This window comes from Penaeus japonicus, unplaced genomic scaffold (genome assembly GCF_977035675.1).
Source record: "Penaeus japonicus unplaced genomic scaffold, GWHDUDI00000001_assembly GWHDUDI00000028, whole genome shotgun sequence".
Lineage (NCBI taxonomy): Eukaryota > Metazoa > Arthropoda > Malacostraca > Decapoda > Penaeidae > Penaeus > Penaeus japonicus.
This window is the reverse complement of record NW_028234430.1, coordinates 16,472,567-16,482,566: the sequence shown is the minus strand read 5'-3', so window position 1 is coordinate 16,482,566 and position 10,000 is coordinate 16,472,567. Positions and strand designations below refer to the sequence as shown.

General features: G+C 37.6%; 2 protein-coding genes and 1 long non-coding RNA gene across 3 annotated transcripts in view; all 3 read left to right on the top strand.

Annotated features, from left to right (window-relative positions):
- Positions 1-171, top strand: part of LOC147468507 (uncharacterized) — a 674-nt gene extending 503 nt beyond the window's left edge. Inside the window, exon 2 of the long non-coding RNA XR_015192471.1 lies at positions 1-171. This exon is cut by the window's left edge and continues 104 nt beyond it. This is a non-coding gene — a long non-coding RNA (uncharacterized LOC147468507).
- A 2,723-nt stretch (positions 172-2,894) lies between these two features.
- On the top strand, positions 2,895-4,736 carry LOC147468506 (uncharacterized). The gene is made up of 2 exons (XM_086553448.1): positions 2,895-4,198; positions 4,233-4,736. The coding sequence occupies exons 1-2, from the start codon at positions 3,168-3,170 to the stop codon at positions 4,294-4,296; spliced, it is 1,095 nt and encodes a 364-aa protein (XP_086409574.1). The 5' UTR covers positions 2,895-3,167; the 3' UTR covers positions 4,297-4,736.
- Positions 4,323-7,333, top strand: LOC147468505 (uncharacterized). The gene is made up of 3 exons (XM_086553726.1): positions 4,323-4,599; positions 4,876-6,935; positions 7,059-7,333. Exons 1-2 carry the CDS (start codon positions 4,323-4,325, stop codon positions 6,456-6,458), a joined length of 1,860 nt encoding a protein of 619 aa, XP_086409852.1. The 3' UTR covers positions 6,459-6,935; positions 7,059-7,333.
- The last annotated feature ends 2,667 nt before the right edge of the window (positions 7,334-10,000 follow it).

Below are 10,000 nucleotides of genomic sequence, written 5' to 3'. Positions count from 1 at the left end.
AAGATGCTACAGTACCAACAAGCACACCGTGTAGACCCCTTTATATAAAAGCAGTCCAAACAACCAAAGTCAACGACACCAAGACTGGCACCACGTGCTCCCCAAGAGGCCACATGAAGGGTGGTCATTGTATGTTCCATCTAGACCCAATAAATCCACTCCGTGACGGAATTGGCGTAGTTTTCTTCAACCAACCATCATTGAAGGAAGACCAGATTACTTCTATCTTGTCGTGGCATGATTGTCCGCGACAAAAGTACGAAATTTTGTGCAAATTCAAGATCCAACAAAGGTCAAGATTCCCACCATCAAGAGGTTAAATAAGAAATGCTGCTAAAACACCGCATCAGAAAGAAAGGAAATGAAGCAGTGTTTTTCTTAATCATAGATTTATGTTTATTTGTCAATATTTTATAAAATTGAATGACAGAATTGTAATGTTTGTTTGCTATGATTTAAGTAACAAAGTTAAATTAGAGTATTTATCACCTCTTATTTGCATAATTTTTGTATAATTCTTGTATAGAATTTTGTTTGTGTTTTGTTACCATGAGTATGGAAAAATTATCTGACCAACTATATGAATTGACATGGGTACAAGATGATCATCAGGCTGTAGTAGGTGACCCTGCTACTGTGACTTATGAATCTGATGTCCATGATGACCATCAAAGCCCAGACCTTGACGTAGGTGGACCAGGGACCGACACCAAGGAGGTAAGCTCTGAAAGGGTGTTAGCGGTTAAGCGGTCTAGATCAGCCTACACAGGAGTTTTAACTAGACGGTTAAACATTTTGAACAAAAGTATTCACATGAGTAGAAGTGCTAATGAAATTCAGACCAACATAGATCAGGTTCAAGATGCACTTGATAGGTTAGAAATTTGTCATGATAAATTAATTACGTTGTATGAGCGAGAGGGGGATTTTGAGATTGTTATTGATGAAGAACTCAGTTATAACAAAATCAAAGAGAGAGCTTTGAATCAGATTGATGTAGCCAAAGGATGGCTGATAACAGATATGGTACCAGTGAATGAGAAGAGTGAAAGAAACAGCATGAAGTCAAGCAGAAGTATGTCATCAAGAAAATCGAGTTTCAGTATGAAAATTGCTGCTGCTAATGCTGCTGCCAAGAGAGCGTCTCTTGAAGCCAAAGCTAGGGCACAAGAAGATATATTCAAGAAGATCATCAAGATGAAGCAGCTTGAAGCTGAGGTAGCAAAGGAGGAACTAGAAGCCGAGATAGCTGCGGCTACTGCTGAAGAGGAAATGTATCGACGATTTGAAGAGGAAGAAACCTCAGTCGTGCATAAAGCCTCGCAGGAAGGTCAGAAGCTTTCGGAAGTAAAGTTTCCTCCAGTGATAAAACAAGAACATGAAGAACCTGAAACTCAACAAGTACAATCACTGCTTAATCCAAATGCTGAATCATGGACACAAACTCATTCACTTCCAACAACATTAGGTCATATCAATAACAATGAGCCACTGCAGAATAATGTAACAACTAATCAACAGCTAATTGAAATCTTGCAGCTGCCTAAAGTAGAGCTAAGTAGCTTTGATGGTGATCCATTAAAGTATTGGCAGTTTGTAAAGACTTTTCAGGAGTGTGTTGGAGTTACCTCTGTAGGTGCTAGGGCAAAACTAACCAGACTTTTGCAGAGTTGCACGGGACGTGCTGCAAAAGCAGTGGCTTGTTGTAATCTGATGAACCCAGAAGAGGGGTATAAAAAGGCTCTTGATATCCTCCAGCAACGTTTTGGAAATGAGTTGTATATAAAAGAAGCTTGGTTAAGAAAGGTTTCTGATGGACCTAACCTGAAAGCATCTGATAAACTCATGTTATCCAATTTAGCCGATGATACTAGAAACTGTGTTGAAACTCTCAAGGCACTGGGACACGATCCTGATATAATGTCAGACAAAGTCACTGAAGTTGTTAAAAGATTACCTTTCCATCTCCAAAATCGCTGGAGAACAGAAGCTATCAAGTACACAGAGAGAAATAAGAGATATCCAGGATTTACACCATTAGCAGAGTTCCTAGAACGAGCTTCATTAGAAGTGAATGACCCATTATTCCAATCTTTGGATAAAGGGTTGAAGCAAAACAAAGAAAGGCGAACAACAAAAGGAACAAGTTTCAATGTGAGATTGGATGAGGAAGTATTAACTAAACCAGCAGTTGATAAGCGAAACACTGAAGTGTCTAATAAAAATACTGCGAGTTGCTCTATGTGCAAAGGAAAACACTGGTTGCATGAATGTAGCCAGTTTATAAAGTTGACTAAAGAGAAGAGACTGATGGAAGTAAGAAAAGCAAAATTGTGCTTCAACTGTCTCCGGTCAAACCATAGAGTAACAACATGCAGAAAAGCCACAGTCTGTGAAGTAGACAATTGTGGTATGTGGCATCATAAATTGCTACATGATGCATTTAACAAAGAAGATGCATCTGAAAAAGCTGGCAAAGTTAGTACTCAACCAAAAGTTAGCACAAAGAGTTGTGCCTGTAATCCATCTAAAGATTCCAAGATTGCATTGCCTATTGTAAAAGTAAGGTAGGTAGTTTAGAATGGATAACCATATTTCAACTCTGCATTACTGGACCCAGGAAGCAATAGCACATTCTGTACAAAAGCATTAATTGATAAACTGGGCATTTCAGGAAAATCAGTGACACTGAATATGACCACATTAAATAAAGTGAAGATACTGAGGTTAAGAGATAACCTTGGAAATGGTTACAGGTGGTCGAAAGAAACAAACGATAGTCCTGGGAAAGTGTATGCACTGAAAGATTTTCCTCCAAGCTTGCAAGGTGGTGTAACTTCACAAGTTGATGTAAAAAATTGGAGACACCTAGAAAGTTTAGAGCTGCCAATGTTAATGCAGAAGTAGTCAGCATAGTTATTGGCCAAGATTATCCACACTTGCTAAAACCTCAAGAAGTAAGGTCAGGAAAAGATAATGAGCCATATGCAATAAGAACTGTGCTAGGTTGGGCAATTAATGGGCCTGTAGGAGATGATCCACACAGCAAGGAAGTATTTAATAACTTAATTCATACCATCCCAACATCATAAAGTAGTCTGTCAATACAAGTTGAAAAATTTTGGGCTATTGACGGGTGTGAAGATCTGAACAAGAATACCAGTTGTATGTCCAAGGATGACAAGGAAGTACTTAGCCTCTGGGATAAGTCGGTAGTGAAAATCAATGGACATTTTCAGTTACCTATCCCATTTAAGCGTAATCCACCTGAGTTATGCAATAATAGAAGCATGGTGGATAAGCGTCAAGAGTCTTTGAAGAAGAGGTTAATAAAAAATCCAGCCTTGTTAGATGAGTATAACAAGGAAATTATGAAGCTGGTTACAAAAGGGCAAGCTGAAGTTGTGCCCGATGAAGAAATTGATGCCTTTCCTGGACTTACATGGTATTTACCAATTTTTAATGTAAAGAATGAAAAGAAGCCTGAAAAGTTTCGACTGGTATTTGATTGTGCAGCAGAATTTATGGGGACATCTCTCAACAAACATATTCTACAAGGCCCTGATTTGACAAATAAGCTGTTTGGAATACTTCAAAGATTCAGAAAGGAGAAAGTGGCAATAATGAGTGATATTGAAGCCATGTATTATCAAGTGAAAGTCACACCATCACACAGAAATGCTCTCCGATTCCTTTGGTGGACAGACGGAGATTTGTCTAAAGACCCAGAGATCTACAGGATGACAGTACATCCATTTGGAGGAATTTGGAGCCCAAGTTGTGCAACATATGCTCTCCTACACACAGCTAATAACCAAAAGGATAATTTTGATGAAAGAACATTCGAGATCGTTCATAAGAATTTTTATGTAGATGACTTGCTTACATCCACAGAAGCAGAAGAAGAGGCAGTGAACCTTAGAAGAAGTATAGCCAGTATGTTGAAGACTGGAGGGTTCAAGCTTACAAAGTGGACAAGTAACAGTAAGCGTGTGCTACAAGATATACCATCGGATGAACAAGCCAAGAATGTTAAGAGTCTTGATTTGGACGAAGACTTTTTACCTGTGGAACATGCTTTAGGACTGGAATGGAATACTATTAATGATACACTAGCAATAAGAATTCAAGAGAAATGCAGACCTCAAACGAAGAGGGGATTGCTAAGTATCCTAAGTTCAGTGTATGATCCCTTGGGGTTAGTAAATCCTTTCATACTTATTGGTAAGAAGATTTTTCAAGATGAATGTCGATTACAGAAAGGCTGGGATGATCATCTCTCTGAAGAGGGCATGAAGAGATGGACCAGGTGGTTATTGGATATGGAACATCTGAAAGACATCAACATCGAACGATGTTTTAAACCTCCTGGTTTCAATGAAGTCAGTTATCAAATCCATCATTTCTCTGATGCATCTGAATATGCTTATGGCACTGTGAGTTTTTTGAGGTTAGTTGACAGAAATAAAAACATTCACTGTGCTTTCCTTGCAGCCAAGTCAAGACTTGCCCCTATGAAGTCTACAACAACACCAAGACTTGAATTAGCAGCAGCTACTACAGCTGTGAAGATTGATGAAGCTTTGCATCAAGAGCTTGGCTTGGAATTGATAGAATCAACTTTTTGGACAGATAGCATGATTGTTATACAATATATCAAGAACAAATCCAAAAGGTTTAAAACTTTCGTTGCTAATCGTGTGGCATACATTCAGGGAAGCACAGATATTAAGCAATGGAGGTATATTCCTTCTACAGAAAATCCAGCAGATGAGGTACCACGCGGACTTCATGATGAACAAATGAAGAGAAACCAACGATGGCTACAGGGGCAGGAATTTCTTTAGAAACCAGAAGAGTGGATACCACATTCAGATGAGAGCAAAGACCTTCTGGTTGATGATATAGAAGTTAAGAAAGTACCAAAGTCTATTGCTGCAGTAAGTCAGGTTGCTGAAGATGTCACGGAGAAGTTTCTCGTGAGCTTCTCAAGCTGGTTCCGCTTGAAGAAAGCTGTGGCATGGATGCGGCGATTTGGTCAGTGGTTGAAACAAGGTAAACCAACTACAGGACTCAAGTATCCTATTACACCAAGTGAGATATGTGAAGCTGAGAAGGTTATCATTTACTATGTGCAGAAGGAGTATTATGCTGAAGAAATTGAAACTCTTAAAAAGGGTAGTGGACACATTCCAAAGTCAAGTACAATATACAAGCTTGACCCATTCCTAGATAATACATCTCGTCTGAGAGTAGGTGGAAGGTTACATCAGGCACCAGTCTCTGAAGAGACAAGACATCCAGTCATAGTTCCACGACAACATGAGATTGCCAAGTTAATTGCAAAAGAGTCACATGAAACGACAGGACACTCAGGTCGTGAATATACTATGGCAAAGATCAGACAAGTGTATTGGATTCCTAGAGCTCGCCCTTTAGTTAAAGAAATGATCAAAAAGTGTGTTATTTGTAACAGATACAGAGGTGTAGCTAGGACTCAAAAGATCGGAGATCTACCCGAGGATAGATTAACACCTGGAAAACCTGCTTTCACATATGTTGGAATAGACTGTTTTGGTCCTTTTTTGGTTAAAAGGGGCCGGTCAAAAGAAAAGAGGTATGGTTGCATTTTTACATGCTTAGTAACTAGAGCAATACATCTAGAAAAGTTGAACTCTTTGGAAACGGATTCTTTCATTAATGGTTTAGTAAGATTCATGTCAAGGAGAGGAGTACCTGAAAAGATAAGATCTGATAATGGTACCAATTTTGTTGGAGCACATCGGGAGCTTAAAGAGGCAGCATCTGATTTGCAAAGATCTTTCAAACTTCAGAATAAGTTACTTATGAAAAACATCAAGTGGGAGTTCAATCCACCACATGCTTCACATATGGGGGGCGTTTGGGAAAGGCCTATTAGAACAGTCAGAAATGTGATGAATATTCTAATTAAGAACCAATTAATTGATGATGAAAAGCTTGAGACTATCTTTTGTGAGGCTGAATCTATCGTTAATAACAGACCGCTTACACCCATTTCAGACGACCCCGATGACTTAGAACCACTGACTCCTAATCATTTACTCTTACTCAGACCAAGCTGCAACATTCCACTGACTAAGACTTGTAAGACAGATTATTATAGTAAAAGGTGGAGACATGTGCAGTATATTGCAGATCATTTTTGGAGAAGATGGATTAAGGAATATCTTCCATCACTTCAGATTCGTTCTAAATGGTTGAAAATTACAACTAACATAAAAGTTGGCGATCTTGTAATAATCATGGACCTACCTCAACCTAGGCATAGCTGGCCACTTGCTCGTGTCATCGAAGTATTCAAAGGAAAAGATGACCTTGTCCGTAGTGTAAGATTAAGGACAGCTACTAGTGAACTAGTCAGACCAATATCAAAGTTGTGTGTGCTTGAAGGAGTCAAGGATGACATCAAGCTGTGATTTAAGAATAGTGAATTTGTTCATACATGTCTACACCAAAGTACATTTTGTTTATAAATGTTATTTGTATAACATTTAAGGGGCCGGAATGTTGTAGACATGACATGATATTTGCATGTACATGTACGTATTAATTAGATTTATAATAGTTTACCCTTAAATACCTCATTACATTTTCTTTGTATGTTCTCTGAATGATTGGGGAGACTATTTTATCTGTTATTCTACAATTTTAATTTCTGAAGTACAGAAAAGACTTGTTTAGTTTATGATGAAATCATATTTTGTAAATCTTTTTATAGCATTTATAAAGGACTCTACAACATGTAAACATGTCAGAAAACATATGTCGATATTACTTTGTTTTACGTTCGTAGGAGTAGGGAACCAGCCATGATTGTGTACGTACGTCTCATGGAGCGTACTCTCCCTGAATATTTGACCTGTAGACTTAGAGAAGTTATGACGCCAAAAAATGTAAGTTAGAATGATGTTTAAATGTATTAAGAAGCAATTGAAGTAATATAAGTTTCTATACAAGTAAAAGATGATGTGATATTAGCCAAAAGAGACTAGGAGTTTTTGTTTGTTCGATTTCAGTTCGTACGAGTGGAGTGAGGGGAAGAGTAGAATGAAATGAGGGGATGAGTGGTATGAGAGTAGAAGTAGAAATGGGGAACAGAGAAAACACCAAAGTAGAAGTAAAGATGCTACAGTACCAACAAGCACACCGTGTAGACCCCTTTATATAAAAGCAGTCCAAACAACCAAAGTCAACGACACCAAGACTGGCACCACGTGCTCCCCAAGAGGCCACATGAAGGGTGGTCATTGTATGTTCCATCTAGACCCAATAAATCCACTCCGTGACGGAATTGGCGTAGTTTTCTTCAACCAACCATCATTGAAGGAAGACCAGATTACTTCTATCTTGTCGTGGCATGATTGTCCGCGACATATGTATATATATATATGTACTTATATATATGCATATATGCATACATATATAAATGTATATATATATATATATATATATATATATATATATGTATATATGTATATATATGAATAAACACCTCATGCTTGTCTGTTCATATGTGTTTTTTCTGTTATGTTTTTTCATGAATCATTCTATTCTGATTAAACCCTAATTGTATAGACATGGTATTGCAATAAAAAAAAAAACATTTGAATCCAAACCAAATCATGTATTAGAAACATACAACCACATGCACGAGGACTGAGAAGTAATGCAATGATTTAGGATAAAGATATCTAAATCTAAGGGATCAGAAATTTTACTTGGAATAAGACTAATCGCAGCTCTTGAGTAACTGACATCTAAATAGTATGAGCAAGTAATGAAGAAAAACATGAAATGAAAGAAACATATTTTGATAATTATTATTTTTTGAAAAGGAAGCATAAACGTTATTGGATCTCCATTGCTAGCATTGTTATCTTCAAATTATGGTATAACAGAAGAAGCATACACACACACACACACACACACACACACACACACACACACACACACACACACACACACACAGACAAACACACACACACACACACACACACACACACACACACACACACACACACATGTAACCAGGGGAGAAGACATATACGTTTCTTTACTGCAGCAATTTCTAGGGGTGGCCCGATGATTCACACTTGCCTCCGGCCTCGCCGGCTGGAGGGAAATATAAATACATTCATACATACATATATACATACATACATACATACATACATATATACATATATATAAATATATATATATACATAAATATACACATATATATAGATATATATATATACATAAATATACTTATATATCTAACATGAATCTGTGCTTTAAAAACCATGAAGCACCTTTGTGCCTCTTTGAAAGTAAAGTGTAATGGATGGTGTTATCAAGGCAGTGTTTCTGATCTTATCTCGTGGACTAAATCTTCGCCGGTTTTAATAGTTTTTCCTGGATACAGAAGTAGAATATGTGGCCCTTTCTTGCTAGCTTAGTCGACGCTGCAAATATGCACAGAGGGTATTTGCATAACATAGAGAAGTGGCAATATTCCTTGAAAGCAAAGAAAAAAGAAACTAAAAGTTTCTAACATCGCCCAAGTCCTGCAGTGCTCGCTCATAGGAGCGGGAGGCTCCAGCCAACCCACCACGAAGTGCGAAATGACTATCCTGTCTCTCTGCTTAACACGCCTCACTTCAACATAATAATAATCTTATACGTAATGTTTATTGGAATAAATATTGTTACAATTGGAATGCTGCTTGTAAAATTTGCCACGGGATATCACTTAAAAGTTTTAAAGTTGCCCTGTTAGGAAAATAAGATTAACAACGAGCTTTAAGTATTTAATTATATATATTATCTTTCTAAACCACTACTAATTGATATGCGTATTTCCCGTTTTTTTCTTAATGTCGAGATTACGTTGTATACCCTTAATCAATGCAAAGAAAATGGTTACTTTCGGCATTTTATTTAAAGAAAACGTACGTATTTAAATATCAGCGGTAACTATGTTATCAAATAATCTGATAATCTTACATTTCTTATTGTATGATTTTTTCCAAATCAATATTCATTTAAAGTACGCAAATGCTATTGAATAATTAGTCTCACTGATAAAGAACAACAGCTCATGGGTGGCACGAATTAAATGTATTCGCAACTAATAATGTTTGTTCTCAGGATTGGATCCACGCAGTAGTTTCTGTCTTTTATAAAGGCTAATATATGTTGGATAAATGTTTTGAAGAGATTTAGATATTCCCATTCATAGACATATACACACGTATACCCTCTTTCTTTCTCACCTGCACAATTACCTCTTCCAGTGGCGTTTGTACATGGATGGGCAGGGCGCTCATGCCCCCCTCCCCAAATCTGCAGTGAACCAGGGACAGGTTAAAATTTCCCTCCAACCGGAGTAAGTTCTCAATCTAAAGATCATAACTCCATATTGGACCTTGTACAAGTGAGGGTGGTCTGGAGCACCCTTATCATGGATCTATAGAGACACACGGCTCATATTTCTCAAATAGACGTTTGCTCTTCACATGCTGAAACGAAGTGTATTTCCACACACACACACACACACACATATATGTGTACACACACAGGCACACACATATATATGTGTACATACACACAGACACATATGTGTGCAAACACACACACACATATATGCACACACACATACACACACACACACACCAACACGCACACACACACACACACACACACACACACACACACATATATATATATATATATTATAGTGATAGACTGCATTTACTATAAGTTACCATATAATCAACTACTTCCTGTACTACAACTTCTTACGCTTCTTTTCTTGCCAAACATACTTCTGTTTGTAAGCAGCACATGTCCACACTGAAGATCATTGGTCGAACGTTCCTCACCGTATTTGAAGTGTTCTTATTGGTTAAGATCTTACCAAATATGGGATCTTAATGCAAGTTTGCCTTGCTCTGCCCTGGTCGACAGTTTTTAA

Bases quoted from the DNA above. Each gene is read 5' to 3' on its own strand.
- LOC147468506 (XM_086553448.1), top strand. From the start codon at position 3,168: ATGTCCAAGGATGACAAGGAAGTACTTAGCCTCTGGGATAAGTCGGTA. The intron at 4,199-4,232 runs GTTAGTAAATCC...ATTGGTAAGAAG, and splicing joins TCAGTGTATGATCCCTTGGG to ATTTTTCAAGATGAATGTCG.
- LOC147468505 (XM_086553726.1), top strand. From the start codon at position 4,323: ATGGAACATCTGAAAGACATCAACATCGAACGATGTTTTAAACCTCCT. The intron at 4,600-4,875 runs GCTTGGAATTGA...TACCACATTCAG, and splicing joins AGCTTTGCATCAAGAGCTTG to ATGAGAGCAAAGACCTTCTG.